Below are 19,062 nucleotides of genomic sequence, written 5' to 3' on the forward strand. Positions count from 1 at the left end.
CACCCCCCCACACACACACACTCCCAGTATTGGGTATTGAATCTAGGGGAATTCTATTGCTGAGCTACACCCAGCCTTTTAATTTTTTAACACAGGGTCTCACCAAGTTGCCCAGGCTGCCCTTGAACTTGTGATTCTCTTGCCTCAGCCTCCAGAGTCAGGGATGACAGACATATTTCACATTCTTTATGTGCTAAGGAAGGCAGAAAGAGAAAAACATAAAAGAGTAACAAGATCCTGAATAGAAAGAGGATATTGAGAAACAAAGGCCACTTTGGCCAGATAAGAACAGATATGGGAGCTTCAGAGTATTTGTGAATTCTTCAAGAAGTTACAGACTTGTACTCTGTCTGAGCTCTGCAATGGAAAGTCTCTCCAGAAAGTTCCCTTTCTGCATTCTGAAGTTATTTAGCAAGTTTCAGAGTCAGGTAAGAGCCTGGGAGGCAACAATAAACAAGACAAGGATAGTCTCCGCTATCTCGGAATTTAAGTTCAGGGACGACTGTCTTTCCATTAAGGGGTCTGATGCTGACAAGACAGATTGCTGGAAGCCTTTGCCTCCTTTTCACCAGGAAACAGAATCTGTGTCTCAGTCACTAGTTCTTCTTCTGTGAAAATACAGCTCCAGTTCTCTCCATGAATGGAGAAGTTGGGCAGAGATATTTCCCTTTGAGAGTGCAACAAGCAAAACTTGGCCACACACACACACACACACACACTCTCCTCTTTTCCCCATGTTCTCCAGCCACACCACAGGCCTGCTGAGTTGTCTTCTTAACTGAGGCAGAGGTGAGCACTTACCATTGGACAGGCAACATTCAAAAAAGCATAAACTCAGAGGGAAACTTCAAGATCATTCCTTTCTTTTTAATTTATTTTTTAGTTATAATTGGACACAATACCTTTATTTTTATGTGGTGCTGAGGATCGAACCCAGCACCTTGCACATGCTAGGTGATCACTCTACCGCTTAGCCACAGCCCCAGCCCCAGCCCCTCCTTTCATATCTTAAGCTTTTTTTTCCTTTTCTTTCTTCTTTTTCTTTTTTTTTTTCAACCTTTTTATTTTTTATTTTGAGATAGTATCTCCATAAGTCACTTAGGGCCTTGCCAAGTTGCTGAAGCTGGCCACCAACTTGGAATCCTCTTGCCTCAATCTCCCAAATTGCTGGGATTACAGGTATGTACCACAACATTTGGCTTATTGTACCTTTTTAAGGATTACAGACCTCCATGAAAATCAGTGCCCCTTTAGACTATCTGTACCGGAGAAGAAAAGCACATGTCTCGACACACAGTATACTCTACATTCTCAGGAGCTTCACAGTCACATCATAAGCCTGAATTTCTTGGAAAGATTTCATATCAAGAATCCCTAATGTGCATAAAAGTACATTTGAAGTCTAATGCCCATGATTGGCAGTCTCTGGGTTGGATACCCCTGTTAGCTGGGATACAGAGGTAATGATGTACAGCAAAGGTCACGGTTGAACCCCAATGTGAGCTAATTATCTCCAGAAAAGAGGAACACTCTTCTTGGTGCCCCTGGACAGAACCTGTAAAACCAGTTAGCTGACACGTCTCAGTTTTGAAAAAAACAACAACACCAAGGTCAAAAATGAAGGTGCTGGATTCAATGGCATAAAAAGGTGAGAACCCAGAGGTGGTCAGTATTGCTGCTCACTGCTGATATAGCAGTAGTCCTCATTCGGGTCCTCCATCTCATATATGTTTTCCTCAATGATGTAGATGTTCTCCTCTGAGCGCATCCTGTCTGCTGCTGCATTTGCCAACCCTGAGGGACGGGGGTTGGCCAACGTGATGAGACTGTGAAAAGAAAAGTGTTGCGGTTGATTTAAGTATTCCACAGGCAACATGGGACAAGGTTACAAGATTAGGCTTTAAGCTGGGTGTGGAGACATGCGCCTGTAATCCCCGCAGCTCAGGAGGCTGAAGACAGGAGGATCGTGAGTTCAAAGCCAGCCTCAGCAATGGCAACTCAGTGATACCCTGTCTCTAAATAAAATACAAAATAGGGCTGGGGATGTGGCTCAGTGGCCAGGTTCCCCTGAGTTCAATTTCTGATATACCAATAATAATAATAATAATAATAATAATAATAATAAGATTAGGCTTTGCTGAAGAGACATGTATGATCTTTGATTGGATGTCGACTGGGGGAAAAGCCATAAAATAATTCGGGGACTATCTGAGAAAATCTGAATTAACCTCATTTTTCTTAAATAGAAAAACTGCATATCCTTATTCTTAGTGGTCAAAGGCTGAAATGTTTAGGTGAAGTGTCAAGATGTCTACAACTTCCTTACAAATGGCTCAGAAAAACCACTGTACATATCGAGAAATGGACAAAGCCAGAATGTGCAGCATGCCACATGTGAATTCAGGTGGAGGTTCTGTTGTTCCTTGCACTGTCATTCCAATTTTTCTGTTAGCTTGAACAATTTCAAAAGGAAAAATAAATGGAAACAATTATGTTGCAGATCCAATCAGACTAGAGTTCAAATTCTCTGATACATGCTAGCTTTAAGATTTGCATAAATCTTTTTTGTTGTTGTTGTTTTGGTTTTGGTGGTGGTTGTTGTTTGAGTACCAGGGATTGAACCCAGGGGCTATCAACTACTGAGCCACATTCCCAGCCCTTTCCATATATATATATATATATATATATATATATTTTTTTTTTTTTTTTTTTTGTGACAGGGTCCCACTAAGTTGCTTAGAGCCTCACTAAATTGCTAAGGCTGGCCTTGAACTTGCAATCCTTCTGCCTCAGCCTCCTGCGTTGCTAGAATTACAGGCGTACACTATGTTTTGTTTGCATTCAAGAAATAATTAGTATGTTACACACTGTTCTATGTGACTAGAGAGATAGAATTGAATGGAACACAAAAATCCCATAGAGGTTAAGTGTTAGTAAACTTTGTGTTTTAGTATCCTTGTCTGTAATATGGAAATAATGTGAGACCTGCCTCACAGGTCAACCATGAAAAATACTAATTTATTCCATCATTAATATTGATTGTTAATAGGATCAGGCACTGTTCTGGGGATACAGTCATTAATATGGCAGACAAGTTCCTAATTTTCTGTGGAGTTTACAATTTGTAGGCAGGGATGAACATTAATCATATAATTTCACAAATGATGAATTAATCCCTATCAATGTTACCTCTGAATAATAATCATATTTCCCAATTTCTGCTTTAATGAAGAACACTAATCATTGAATATTTTACTTGTTACTTTATTTGACTTTTTATTACATGTTATTTTGTCTTTATAATATACCACATTTATCTTAGTCTAAAATGATCAGTGATTTAGATAGTATTTAATGGACAGTCATTTGTTTCTCAAAATACATTACATTCTTGTAATGCACCAAATGTTACTAAAACTGGAAAATCTGATAAGGGTGTGACCTATGTCGATCAGGAATGGATGGTGTAAATAGTAAGGAATGATGATGAAGACAGGGACCTGAATTAACTCTCAGCCCTGACTACACAACAGAACCACCCAGAGAGCTTTTAGAGAAACACCTGCTCAGTCCTCATCATCAAAATTCCAATTCAGTTGCTACAGGGCTGGTCCTGCATCAGTTGGCTTAAGTGCCCTGGAGATCCTATACATCATCAGCTGAAAAGCCTAAGTGGGGCTATAAAAACCCTGAAAACAGATTGGTTTTCCTGTTCACTTTGGTTACCTCAGTGTCCAGCCCTGACCCCCCTGGATATAGTAAGTGCTCAATAAGTTGAGGTTTCAGATCACTGAAAAAAAAAATCCCCATTAATATAGAGATAAATAAGCATTTCTTAATAATAGGGAGATAAATTCTATACCTTAACATTAGAACTAAGGAAGCTAGATGGATCAGGGAGCAAACAGAGCAGCATGTTGAATTTGCATTTCATAATTAGACTTCAGGCAAAAGAAATACAAGCTTAGACCCCCAAAACCCCAGGCCAAACCTTCTCAGGGCAAAAATCAAAGCTATATTAGGGTAGGGGGCCGCTCAGATTCTCCTTCTCCCATTCCTATTCTTACCTTGAATTCTGTAATTTCTTTTTCCTATGAGAATACCCTAGGTAAAGAGGAAAGTAAAATGAATAAATGTGCTTAGGTAAAATAAATAAGAAATAAAATGGGCTCACTGCGGGTAATTGTTGTTTAGGGAAATCTGGTCTCTGCTTAGAAGAAACTAAATCAAACTCCCCATGTGTGTCTTAGTTTATTCTATGTACTAGGCTAGAAAATAAAGAAGATGCATTTTCTTATTTAACAAATACCACGAGGCCTTTTCTAAGTGTCTGGCAATTTGCACATGGTTGACACAAAGGTGAATTGTGAGTCCTAACTTCACGAAGCTTGCATGAGAGAAACAAGAAAAAAGAGAAGAAAGCAGATAGGGTAGAAGGAAAAGAAAAGTAAGTAGAAAAATGAAATAATTTCAAAGTGTGATGTATGAGAGAAATCAAAACCACACTGAAACAGAGAATAGGGCAACACTCTCAGAAACTACCATTAAGTTCAGCTCTGAAAGAAAAGAATGAGTCAGCTGTGTCAAGAGCCTCGGGGAGCCTTCCAAGAAGAGAGAAGCCCTAGGAAAGATCTTGGTGATTCTCTGAAACCAAAAAGTGGCTAAGAGAACGAACAGCCCCAGGTGAAAGCTGAGGAGTAAGCTGTGGCTAGGGGCCACAGGACTTTTCCATCGTGATAAGGAGTTAGAGTTTTATTTTAAGACCTATAGGAAATCACTGAAGGACAGAGATATGGTCTGTTTTGGTGTTAATATCACTGTCAGCTATGTGGAGGAAGGAGGGAGAGGAACAAAGAAATGGGAAGAAAGTAGAGATGGCAGTGCCTTATAGTAAGGTGGTGGCCAAAACATGCAGAATGAGGGATTTTAAATATATTTTGGAGAAAGACTTCAGGAACTGAAGTTGGACTGCATCTTAAGAGGTAGGAATGGGGGCAGGATAACTTCTGCATTTCTGGCTTAAACAACGAGACAGACAATGGTAAAATATGATGGAGAAGACCAGAGAAGGAAGGTCGAATAATATAGAATTGGAAGCTCCATTTTGGACATGTTAAATGTGTGAAATATCCAAGTGGAGCTATTGACTGGGCAATTAGACAAGGAATAGTTACACTTCAAGAGCTGACAAGAGTCAGGCATGGCAGCTCACGCCTATAATCCCAGCTACTCAGGAGGCTGAGGAAGGAGGATCACAAGTTCAAGCCTCAGCAACTTAGGGAGACCCTGTCTCAAAATAAAAAATAAAAAGGGCTGGGATGGGGTTGGGGTTGTGGCTCAGTGGCAGAGCACTTGCCTAGCACATGTGAGGCACTGGGTTCGATCCTCAGCACCACATAAAAATAAATAAATAAAATTTTTAAAAAAGGGATGGGATGTCTCTCAGTGGTAGAGCACCCCTGGGTTCAATAATTCACAGCACTGAAAAAAAAGTCTTCTTAATTAATGATATGCAGAAAAGATACTAGAATCAGCCTGCCTGAATTTAAATCCCAGCTCTGAAACTTGCTAATGGTGATGATGATAAAATGTATGTGAAACATTTGACACAGGACCTGCCTGACATGTGGTAATCACTGAATAATTATTAGCTATTATTATTGTGAGGGTTTAGAAGTATAGTGGGTATTTAGCCTACCTAATCACCTTTAGGTACAAAGTTTTATATATATATATATATATATATATATATATATATATATATATATATATATATATATATAAAAATTGGAATTATTGGAAAACCTATACACACACACACACACACATATATACACACACACACACACACACACACACACACACACACTGGGGATTCAACCCAGGGGCACTTTACCACTGAGCCACATCCCCAGCCCTTTTTATTTTAAAATTTGAGACAGGGTCTCACTAAGTTGCTTAGGGTCTCCCTAAGTTGCTGAGGCTGGCCTCTAATCCTCCTGCTTCAGCCTCTGGAGTTGCTGGGATTACAGGCGTGAGCTACCATGCCCAGCACAAAGTCATATTTCTATCTCGGTTTGTTCTCATTCCAACATTTCCAGTTCCTATCGGAGGGAAAGACAAACCATGTCCAACAACTTACATTTGAGAATTAAAGCACTAAAGATAAGCATAACAGCCAACCCAGCAGAGATTCCTACTCCAATATAGAGGCCTCTTCTGGTGGTTGCTCCAAAGCTTTGGAACTCATCAGCAAATGTGGATATCTGCTATGCAAACACAAAACAGGATTTAAGATGCAAATGTTCAAAAATTAGCTGTGTACTCAGCTAATACCAAGATATGGAGTCAGACCATCCCTTTCACAGCATCACAGTATGGAAGGGACTTTAAAACTACCCCTGATCTGTCTCCTTTTAGACAAGCCTCAAACCATGAAAGAAATTGATTAGTTTAATTATTGGAGTTAACAAAGAAATGGAGTATTCTCTTCTGTACTGTGGTTGTAGAAAGAGCTCTTAATAAATGGATCTCTCCCCACACTCCAAAAAATGGGCTTTTGAGTGGAGTCCTGTTCTTTTAGCATGCCCTGTGTCCCCCCAGAAAGTTTCAGAGTGGTCCACATTGGATGCCTTGCAGTGAAACCCCTATTTTCCCGGAAATAATGTGACAAAAGAACCAGGACTTGGCAATCAAACAGGGCTGGATTCAAATCTCAGTGTTAAGTGAACTTCCAGAATTTTTGGAAAACCTAAGTTTATATAATATAAAATGCTTAGCACAGGGCCTGAAACATGGTAAATGTTCAATCAATGGTAGACATTATTGCTACTTCTCTAATTAATTTATGTTTATGATAATCGAGAGACATAAAAAATCCTCCTATTTCAAAAATTTCAGTCCATGTCTTCCTTTAAAACCAGTAGTAGTGGGGACTTTTAAAACAATTGGGGAAGAGTTAAACCTTTCATTTATTCAATAAACATGTACACATATATTCAATGCACATTATTTCTGCAGCAGCTGGACTGTGCCTGCAAAGTATTGTGCAGTAAGCACTGTGGTCCACACAGAGGTACTCAAAAGGCAGTCCTTGATTGCAAAGAGGGAGGGACAAAAATGGGATGCTGAGGGCCAGATGTGAACATACAGGTAGGAGATTCAGTCAAAGCAACACAGACTCCCAGATGTGCCCTCAAAGAATTTTTAAATCACCACTACAAGCTTGATTTCTTGTGATTTTTCTTTCACTCTGGAAATGTGGGGAACACTAAAACTATGGTAAAATCAAGTATTACTTTATGCTTAAATGACATAAATTCTTGGCTTTGAATATTCTGGATTGACGTTCTGTCAATATAAATGAACAAATTTCAGAATCAACCTTTTGCCTGGAATATAAGTGAAGCAAGAAGAAGTGTATTGGAAGAAGCTGGAAAGTCTTAGAAACTTCCACAGTGGTAACAACTGTAAAATTTGAGAAGAGGGACAACACGCTAATGTTTCTTCTTTTTGGTTTGTCATCATCAACACATTACAGACAAGCTAAGGGGGGTAAGCCTCCTCCATCCTAAGGAAATGGTAAGTGAGAAGACGTCTAAAGCCAGATTTTCTTTATGCAGTTGAGATTGTTAGCACACACACACAAAAATTACTTACTGTTTGATTTTTATCATGGAAGGTCCCCAGGGTCTGTGTCTCCACTACACAAGCACAAACACACACAAATGAGGGAAGATAGTCAATAGTTACAATTTTTTTTGTATCAGAAAAAGCTGAATGATGTCTATAATCCTACTTAAAACTAATTCTTCCCCATCGTCTTCACAATACTAATTGAGAGACAACAGAATTTACTGATTGCTTACAAATCAACTTCAGATGACCAGGAACATTCATCTAGATAATGAACCCTACCTATTTCTATTTTCCTGCAATACAGATTTTTGTCAGGAAGACTTATATTGAATATGGAGCTTGTTTTTATCCACAGGGCTTTAGTGGCTTCTACAAAAATTCAATAGCAAAGATGACAGTCATTATATTCTAAGTAGACTTTGAAAGAAATGAAAAAAATCCATTTTCTAGAAAAAGTTTAACATTTATTCATTAGGAGGGAGACAGAGTATTCGGTTACCTTCAAATGGAAATAAGAGCTCTAGCTACAATTTACCAGGACCCAGGCATTGTGCAAAACTCTTAATGAAGTATCTCACTTAGCATTCGAAATAAGGATCCTAAAGTGTCAGGACTGTTAGTCCCCTTAGACAGATGAAGCTACTGAGGATTAGGGAAGTTAAGTGACTTTCCAAGGTCACAGAGTTTAGTGAATGATAGAAATGACCTTCCAATTTAGGTCCACTTGGTTTCAAGCATACATTCTCTACCATCTACCCTCACAACCTCAAAGACCACGCTGCTCAGCTGTCAACTCACCATCTTTCCTTTTGGTTGATTTGTTTATTTCTTTTATCTGATTAAGTAGTCAAGGAATAATGTATAACTCTGTGCCAGGTTTAGGGGAGAACAGCAAACCTGATGGAACTGACCCTGATATTATAAATATTTTGTTAGTTTTGTCAATGGACTTTATTTTATTTATTTATATGCAGTGCTGAGAATCAAACCCAGTACCTCACACATGCTAGGCAAGCACTTTACCATGGAGCCACAAACCCAGGCCCGAGACCCTGATCTTGTGGACACTGTATTCTAAACACAAATTGTTTGTCAGCTTTGGGAAAACAAAGCATGCTTCCTCATTTTTATGACTAAGTCAGAGACTCTTAAACTCCTTAAACACCATGGCTGTCTCCTGGAAACCTTGAAGTCTAAACCCTTTAAGATGCATATCAGGTTCAACTAAATAATAGTTTAGCAGACTATGATTTCAATATTATAAAGGTATACTCTCGTCCTAAAATTATTTAAGAAACAGATATGAAAAAGATTATATTTTGCCTATTACCTGAAAGGAATTTAGCAAATTAAAGTATAAAAACCACAATGGAACTGCTAAGTAAACATGAATCTTAACCACATGCAAGATTTTCAAATGGAAATCCAGTTTCTGCTTCCCTATAATTTTGGCTGTTGGCCTAACTGTTAAGACTGACTGCTTCTTCTTCTTCTTTTTTAACTTCATTTGCTATAACAATGATCTATAAAATGGATGGAGCACATTGAGTTATCAGAGCCTATTTTCACAGACTTGCCCATCAGCCAAGGTGGGGGGAACAGTTGGAAGAAGTTGCAGTGTTTCTTTCTGGAGAACCCAAGAGGTGGGTGGATTGCAGGCAAAGAGAACATCAAAGTGTATAAATGCAGTGGTCCCTATCTGCTCAGCACTGTCTGTGTGCCAGACGTGGTGCTTAGCACTATTAAAGCCACAATCCCATTTAGTGCTCACCACAACAGGTATGTAAGAGTATTTTCCCCATTTTTTTCAGATGAAGAGACTGAGTCTTAGAGAAGTACTTTACCTATGATCACAGAAGTACTTTACCTATGAGAAATCTGGAATTCAAACTAGTCTTCCCAGAGCTGAGGACTCACCCATGACCCAGTCCCACCTCCTTTAGGAAGAAGGGAGAGGACACTTGTCCTGTGTTCAGGTGGGTTTAGCACATTCCACAGCCCTGGGAACCTTGGCTTTTTAAGGCTTCACTCCACTTTATATTGAACACATTAAAAGCAACCATATCACATTAAACAAAAATCATAGACTACCTATGAATTGACTCACCTTGATTAATTCACATAATGTTACATATAGGCAAGTTGTTAGATGTTCATTAACTTCACTTTTAGTTTTGTTTTCCTGTTTTGGAGCAATTGCCTTTTTTGGGGGGGGCGGTGTCGTTGTTGGTTTGTTTATTCAACTATTTTCTTAATTCAGGCTCTTGAAAAGCTCAGAAATTCAATCTAGGTAAAGTCCCTATATTCTCTGATGTAAGAGATGGCCCCTTTGTTGTTGTCTTGGAGGGGAGTAACTAATAAGCAAAATCTAAGGGGAAGGGGACTTCAGTTCATGGTATAGACAAGGAAGTGAACTCCCTCTTCCCTATATGCCTGCATGTGTGATATACAGCAGGTACCTACTCAGTGGGATATTGGAAGATGCATGGAAGCACAGGGTGGAAAAGTGGAACTAAATGATCCCTGATGTCCCATCTAGGTCTATATTTGTAAGTTCTTTAAAATAAAACAATGGCACATGATAAACACCTGTATGATTGTTTAGCCCACAATGTGGATGATCATCTGTTCCTGCCGTATTTAATTTCCTCACTAATCACAAAAGAGATGAAGGCTTCCAGTCACTAGAGAACAACCAAAGCCTGAACCTTTAAGGACGTGAAGTTAATCACTATAATAATAATAATAATAAATAATATTTAAATGAATTCTATAGGCCAGGTACTATGCTGTATTTACACATACATTATCCTGTTTACTCTTATTATTATTTTTAGTTGTAGTTAGACACAATACCTTAATTTTTTATTTATTTATTTTTATGTGGTACTGAGGATCAAACGCAGTGCCTCACATGTGCTAGGCAAGTGCTCTACCACTGAGCCCCACCCTCAGCCCCTACTGTTTATTATTTATAGTACCTTATGAAGTAGACACTGGTATTGCCCTCCTTGTAGAGATGAGAAAATTGAGATTCAGAGAGGTGGGAAACTTTACAGAGCTCATAAGAAGAGCTGGATTTTGTACCCATTCTACTTGTCACTGAAGTAATTAACCATAATCTCAATCTTCTTTCTGAAATTATTCATGGCAATAGCTAACCTATATTGAGTACGAACTATAATCAGTACTGAAACTAAGCATTTTAGATACATTTTCTGACTTAAAACTCTTAAGGCATGACTTATATGGTTTATAACATTATGAGGTGACACTTCCCTATTTTTAACCTCAATTTACAGAAAAAAAAGAGCTTCATAGAATTTGAGAGAGACAAAGAATCATAGTATTAACATCCTTGATCAAGGTGACCTGAGGTCTGTGTTCTGTCCTACCTTCTCTTCTAAAGTACCTTGGTGTACTAGCTAAAGAATTAATCTGAGGAAGCTGATGGGCTGTATTCCAGCTAGAGAGAAGTCTAAAAGTCATCTAATCTAAGAGTCCCTGAACACGGATTGGGGCGAATACATGAGAAATATCACTGGTCCAAGAATAAATCAGAAAATAATGAGGATGATGTAATGAGTTTTTCCATTAAGTTAGATTTACTCAATATTAAATAAAATAAAATAATTTTATTAATTGTTTAAAAGTTAAAGTAAAATAAGATTAAGAGACAATGTTTTTTTTTTTAATGAAATAATGGCAATAAATACTTTTCTTTCCTTATTTGGCAAATATATAGATCACCAAAATTCTTTCTTAGCATGGGTGGGGAACTTCACTGGGTCATGGAATCCAAAAGTCTCTAAACTCATTCCTTGAACAGAAGAGGAAGTTAATGTCCTGAGAAGTGAAAGAACTTGGCCCAGGTCACTTAGCTAGTGTGTAGCTAATCCAGAATCTGAACTCAGGATGTCTTCACTACCACCTTCACTTCAAACACTATTTCAGGTGCAGAAAAACATCCATGCCCCATCCTCTGAGCTCAATCACCAGCTAAAGGCTTCCTCCTATGCCCCATGTATTACCTGAGCCATGTCCCTCGGTGGTAAGCATCCTTGGAAGAACTGTAGTAACATCTCTCTGGGCAGTTGGAGCTGGGTTGACCTTGGCTAATGTCAGAAACCAACATTAAAGATGAGACTTCTCTGAGTGCAGAGAGCTTGTTTCAGAGAATCAAAGGAGCAGTAGAAAAAATGTGAAAGACAATAAATGAAGACAGACACAACCTCAGCTTTCAAACCAAGCTGAACTCCTTCACTGAGGGAGAACACACACTTCAAACTTTTGACAGAGGTAAGAGGCAGTCATCATTGTGACAGTCTAAATATTAATGGAACTAAGAATCACACAAGTGGCCATACCCAAGGCTTTGCATAAAATATTATCTATTCAGTTGCCTATATGTAAGTATTATTATCATATTTTACAGAGGAGGTCACAGAGGTCAAATAACTTTTCTAAGATTATGCAATTAGTACGATGCAGAGTTGGATTGGAACCTGGCCCCATCCGGTTACAAAGTATGTGTCCTATAAATCTTAAAACATACAAGAGCCTGTACCCCTCCCCCAACACACATGCAAAGTCCAGTGGTTCACATCCTGGTTGTATCTGGGGTAGAATCCATGAAAAGCTGATGTTCAGGATTCCATCTCCAGAAATGCTGATTTCTCTGTTTGTGGGTGGGGCCCAAGCATTGTAGTGGTTAAAAAGATCTCTGCAGATGATTTTCTTGTTGTTGTTGTACCAGGGAGAGAACCCAGGGGTGCTTAAAAAAATCCCAAGCCCTTTTATTTTTGTATTTTGACACAGGGTCTCACTAAGTTGCTTAGGTCCTCATTAAGTTGCTGAGGCCAATCTCAAACTTGCAATCTTCCTGCCTCAGCCTCCCAAATCAGTGGGATTACAGACATGTGCCACCATACCCTAGCTTTTCCAGGTGATTCTAATGAGCAGTTAGGGTATCTAATCACTAATCTAGGCCATCCTCTAGTTCTGTAGATACCATGCAGGACATTCAAAATATATTGGAGGGTGTTAAACATTGCTGGAAATCACAGGTAGGGCTTATTAAACTTTAGGTCTTCAGGGTCCGTCCCCAGAACTGTAATTAGGGGACTCAGAGGTAGTAAAAAATCAATGTTTATTGTGTGTGATCAAGATGTGAATCTTAGGCATAGGGAAGGCATGCAAAGATTCCACTCACCTGGCTTGATGATCAACTCCACATTTAGTTTGTAATCATTCATTGGTCCTACAAATTGGATCCGACAACAATAGGTCCCACTGTCAGCTGGAGTCACATTCACTATGGTCAGGGACACATCACCTTTGTGGAAATTCCCCTTTAGCTGGTATCTGCTGGATTTCTGATCTTTCACATTCGTTTCATCAGTGCTGAGCACCAAATCCTTACATCCAAATACAGGACAGGACTCCTTGCCCCAGCACACAGGCACAAGACTCCCTGAAGAGATGGGTTTGTAGTTGCAGGGCAAACTGGCATCCTGACCCACCTCAACTATGTATTCCCCTTCTGAAGACCCTGAAGAAAGAGGGAAGGAGAGCAAGACCCTGAGTAAGGCTAGTTTATTTTAGGAATACAGCAAACAAAGCTCTATAGAATGCAGAGGAGAACACGGCTGATGCCCCCTTTGGAGGATGGTTCACTATGCTAATGTTTGAGCAGCCACAGAATCACCAGGAAGCCTTGTGAAAACATGAATGGGGGACTCCACCACTGCAGTTCCTGGCACAGTTGGTTTGCGGTGGAGTCTGAGAACATGTATTTCTAACAGTTTCCAGGTATCGTGGGTCCTTGACCCTTCCTATCAGAACTCTTTGAGAACTAGGAGAAAACTGTGGACAGTTCTGTGAACATGAGAAGACACAGCTGTTGGAATGGACGAACAGAAAATCTCATTGTCAGTCAGGAACTACTTACTCATCAACCAAGGGTGGCTATCCAAACACAAATCTCTCTTTTTTAAAAAAGGCCCAGGGGCACAGTGAATAAATAGCTTTGGCCAAATAAGAAGCTTGTATATTTGAAGCCACTCACAGGTTGTTTTGAGGTTTTAAACTAATTCCTTTTACAGTACACACACATTTATAGGTTAAAACCTTCAAACAGTATAAAAAGTGCATCAGAAGTCTGACTTCCTCCCCCACCTTTTTCCCATTTCCCAGTTCTCCTCCCTAGAGCCCACATTAAGAAATGGCTAGATATGCCCTCTCCTTCCCAATGCATACACACAAAGAGGAGCCTGCCATACATTATGCTGACCCCTTGGTATTTTCAAAAGCATTGTGATTGAGAATCATTCTATACCAATATATTCAGTCAGGCTTACTGTGTGTGTATCATGAAATATCACATTTATTTACCTACTCCTCCACAGGTGGACATTTAGGTGGCTTCCAAACTTGTACCTCAACAAATGATGTTGTGAGGACCACCTTGCATCTCTTGCTATCTTGCCCTCCGTCCAGCATCATTCTCCAAGGGTAAATACCCACACCACACTTACTTGTAAGAAGCAGCAGCAGCAGCAATAACAGGATACCATGAAAAGAAAGATGTGAAAACATGGGCTCTTCAGAGGAAGAGTCAGAGGATGACTCTGTTTAGGCACAGTTTGAACTCTCCAGATGAACTAAGTGTTTCCTCCAACTGTCTCTTTCCTCCACAATCACATGAATGGAAGCTACTTCTGCTGATTGCCAGACCACACTTGAGGGTGTCTGACTACCAATGATGTCTGTACTGACGCTGCTAAATCTTCAGTCACATCAAAAGAAGCCCCAGTTGTTTGTCATACCACACCCCACATGTCCTGTGAACATGATGATGTTTGTCCTGGTATCTCAACAAAGAGGAAGCAATATTTCAGAGGAACAAAAGTGTTAGTCATAGCCAGTAGAAAGAACCCTCATCTTATTACTTAGGTTAAGTAGGTCTGAAATGGACAGTGTGCAAGTTGGGCTGGTTAACGGGGAATATAAAATGCAGTCAGACGGTTCATGCATTCATTCAGTCAGTGCTCATAAAGCAGGTACTCTATGCAGGCACTGAACTAGGAGCTGGAGACCAGAACAATGGATGGCAACTTCCTTATCCTCACATCCATAGGCAACTGCCAATATGATCATGACCCAGTTCTTGTCCTTGTTCTAACACAAATTCGTTCATGTCCTATACCTTGTTGAATCTGAGCTTCCTCACTTAGAAATTTATAAAATGAATAGGTGATATATGCACAGCTCTCCACTCTAATAGTCTGACTTCGACCTTCAAACTTTCAAACCCTGCCTTTTAGGAAAGTCATATTCCTCTCGGTAATGCTTTTTTACTCCCTGACTTTGGATGGAATTGAGGAGACCGGAGTATTCTATTCCATCTCATGAACACAAGGTACTCTCACTCTCGGGGGGCTTCTGGCATGAACTGCCAGAAAATGTTGTGTTCCAGCCACATGGTTCATTCCTGAGGCAATACCAGCCCCACGTGCCCTCAGCCCTGGGAGAGTGACTTTTATCTGGATACCTTAAAACCCAAAGCTTCTTTACAAAAGGGAAGTGAGCTTACAGACTGAGTGGTTTCTGAAAACACAGTTGGCCTTCCTCTGTGTCTTGCCTTCCTGAATTTCCTCGTCACCTGGATGCCATTAAATTCATTTAATAGAAACATTCAACTTTTTCCGTATATGTACTTAAATAGCATAACAGAGTGGTAGTTGATCATAGTTAATTGCCTCATTTCACACACAAGGAAACTGAGACTCAAGAAAAATTATTTGCCCAAAGGCATGTGATTTATAATTTAGAATAGGAACACAAGTCTCCTAAGCCCCAGACTTTTCCACGTTTGCATCACATTGCATGAATTTAATATTTGTCCTAAATATGCCTGCCCACGTAGTTTACAACAGCCAGAAAACATCCATGTTTAAGCATAGGGCAGAGTGGATAATACATGGGGCTGGGGTGACATATGCACTAGCAGCATGACCTTGGGCAAGGCTTTTAAATGTGTCAGCTCTCAGCTTTTGATTCCTTCTTAAAAGGAATAAGTTTTTTTGCTTATGACTCTATTTTCTATCCATCTCTACAATCGCCATTGAGATCACCTTTATAAAACATTAACAGTTTATTATTTTATTAAAGTCTAGGCATGAAGGCATCTAGAGACCTACTCTAATCCCTTCTCTTTGTGTGTAGAGGCCTGTTCCTGAAAATGTTCACACTCATTCAGTTTTGATTTCTTGGTGATTTTTTTTTTCTTTTCCTTGAAGCTTGTTTTATTTGCTTGTTTACCTATTTTTGCAGTGCTAGGGATGGAACCCAGGGCTCTGTGCATTCTAGGCAAGCACTCAATCACTGAGCTACAACCCCAGCTGGATTTTTTAACAGACACAATTATATGACATCATGATCAGACTATTACATTTAGTCATCAACAGCATGGGTGCAAGGAAAAAAAATCATCATTAAAGCCCTTGTTCAAATGCTTTACACTTTCCACAAAACAAAAAGAAAATAACCTGCTATACAATTAGTCATAATACAGTCCTCAAGATTTTTTACCCGAACACATGACTATTGTCTAAAATATGACTTATTTGCAACAGCCAGGCCTGCCACTACTGTGCCTAGCTGAGTTATTTCTTTTCCAATTGTTTGAAAAACAATCTAAATCTTCAGTCACAGGGGATTGAACGTGGGAGTGCTCTCCTACTAAACTATCTCCCTGGCCCTTTTTATTTTATTTTGAAACAGGTTGGCCTTGAACTTGCAATCCTCCTACCCTAGTCTCCCAAGTACCTGAGGTTACAGGCAGAATTTTCCTTCCTTTTTAAGCCTGAAATTGGGTCACATTTCTGCTTTCAGTAGGTAAACTCTTGGGTTGCTTCCACCTTTCAACTATTGCAAATAATCTTGTTATGAATATAAGTGTACAAATAACCTACACTGCATCTTTTAATTCTTTGTCAGTCCTGAGAATTGAACCCAAGGCCTTGAGGATGCCAGGTAAGTGAGCTGCAATCCCCGAACCACCCTTTTTAAGTAAAATTTTATTTTTTTTTTTCTTTAGCACTAGAGATTGAATCCAGGGGCACTCTATTTCTGAGCTATATCCCCAGGGTTTTTTGTTGTTGTTGTTGTTGTTTGTTTTGTTTTGTGTGTGTGTGTGTGTGTGTGTGTGTCTTTGTTTTGTTTTGTTTTGTTTACTTTTTATGTTGAGATCAGTCTTGCTACATTGACCAGGCTGACCTCAAAATTGCAATTCTCCTGCCTCTGGCTCCTGAATCACTGGGATTACAGGTATGCTCCACTGCACTGGGCTGTTATTTAAATTTTGAACAGTGTTTAAGTAATGGTTAGTCTGTTTTCTGTTACTCTAGACTAGGTAACTTATAAAGAAAAGAGGTTTCTCTAGCTCCCAGTTCTGGAGGTTCAAGGGCATGATATCAGCATTGGCTCAGCTCCAATGAGGACATCATGGAAGACGCATCACAATGGTGGGAAAGTGTGAAAGAGGGAGACATCAAATGGCAGACAGGAAGCCAAAAACCAGGTGAGGGGCCAACCTTGCTCTTTTTACAACAATCCCTCTCAAGAACTAACTCAGGGCCTCATGAGAACTACCTCAATCCCTTTTGAGGGGGACAACCCCTGCCACCTCCTCAATTCCCAATAGGCCCCAACCCTTTAAGGCTCATGGTCTCCATACTGGGGATCACACTTACCTATACAAACAACCTCCAAACAATAGCAGGTAATACTTAAGAATGCAAACATCCTTATTTTATTCCTGTTCTCAAAGAAAAAGTTTTAGGTTTTCATCTTGGTTATAATTCATGCTGTAGATTTTTGTGGAGATACCATTTATTATATTAAGAAAATTCTATTCCTAATGTTCTAAGACAGTTTTTTTTTTCTTTTTTATGGATGGATGCTAAATTTTATGTTTTTTGCACATCTGTTAAGATTATTTTTTCTTCTTTAATCTATTATTTTAGTAGATTACATTAACTACTCCTTTGTAATTCTTGAGATTAAAAACATTGACCATAAAATATTATCTTTTTATTTTATTTTTACATATCACTAGGTTCAGTTTGCTAATATTTTGTTTATACTATTAGCCTAATAAAGATAATTGGGAAATACTTGCTAGTTTTTTTGTGCTGAGTCTGTATAAGATTAGAACAATTTTTATTTTGTGTGTGATATGTGTGCGTCTGTATGCAATATTTGACACACTTAACAGTAAAGCTATTTGAACATGAATTTCTCTTTGTGAGAAAATTTGACTACTGATTTGTTTTGTTTTTGGTACTGGGGATTGAACCCAGGGGCACTTAACTATTGAGCCACATCCCCAGTCCTTTTCTGGTCTCATTGGATTGCTTAGGGCCTCATTAAGTTGCTGAGACTGGCTTTGAACTCGCAATCCTCCAGCCTCAGCCTCCTGAGCCACTAGGATTACAAGTATGAGGCCCAGCCTGATTCCGTGTTTTAATCATTAGGAAAACTATTCAGGTTATCTATTCTTAAATTAGTACTGATAATTTTTCTAAGAACTAGTCCACTTTCTTTAAGTTTCCAAATGTATTGGGATAAAGTTATCTATAATATTTTCTTCTTTTTTAAACTGTTTCTTCTATTTATAGTAATGCTTCTTTTACATTTCTGCTATTATTTTTGCTTTCCTCTTTTTTCCTTCATCGCTCTCCCTTGTCAGTAGCAGTGACTCAGAGCTCCACTTAAGTCTCTTGGGTATCCTCACAGTCCTTTCCAAATCAGACTTCTTTACAGATGATTAGCAGGTCTGAGACCTGACTATGTTATGTGCTTGGGGGCAAATGAGTTTTAGAAGGAATCAGGTGGAACTTCTCTTTCATTCTTAGCATTACACTATGAGTATCATAATTACCAGTTAAGGAAACTCAGTTTCCATGGAGGTTAGTATGCCAAATCAAAGCTACATAGCTGAAAAATAGGAAGCCCAAATTCTAGCATTCTGTGGTGTTTTCCACTACGATTTCATGGCTACCAACTAGGCATCTAAAGATTTAAATTAATTCTGACATTAACTACTAAGGGTTAGGGTATCTAATATTAGGGTGTCATAAGCAGTGCCCCTGGGCTTCATTTTAGTCTCCTAGAAAACTGGCTACAGCTTCTTAAACCTGACAGAAGAGTGCCACTCACTGGTAACCTCATCACATTGCAATTTGAAACCAAAATGTCAATAGTCAGCAAAAGACCAGTGAAAATACAGTATACTTGTATCGAGACATCACAATACACCCCGTAAATATATGATTATTTGCCAATTAAAAGTAAAACTTTAAGAAGGGCTAGTAAGGAAGTTATTAACTGATTTTCAATAGCTTTCCAAGTACTGTTCCA

The 19,062-nt window shown here is 39.1% G+C and overlaps 1 protein-coding gene across 1 annotated transcript; it reads right to left on the reverse strand.

The window, feature by feature from the left end:
* Positions 1-1,106: 1,106 nt before the first annotated feature.
* On the reverse strand, positions 1,107-14,941 carry Havcr2 (hepatitis A virus cellular receptor 2). Its single transcript, XM_026388323.2, has 7 exons — positions 14,175-14,941; positions 12,851-13,189; positions 11,670-11,753; positions 7,660-7,703; positions 6,143-6,269; positions 4,068-4,104; positions 1,107-1,826 (listed from the first exon to the last, which is right to left on the reverse strand). The coding sequence occupies exons 1-7, from the start codon at positions 14,233-14,235 to the stop codon at positions 1,667-1,669; spliced, it is 852 nt and encodes a 283-aa protein (XP_026244108.1). The 5' UTR covers positions 14,236-14,941; the 3' UTR covers positions 1,107-1,666.
* Positions 14,942-19,062: the final 4,121 nt, after the last annotated feature.

Source organism: Urocitellus parryii, chromosome 1 (assembly GCF_045843805.1).
Source record: "Urocitellus parryii isolate mUroPar1 chromosome 1, mUroPar1.hap1, whole genome shotgun sequence".
NCBI classification, from domain to species: Eukaryota; Metazoa; Chordata; class Mammalia; order Rodentia; family Sciuridae; genus Urocitellus; species Urocitellus parryii.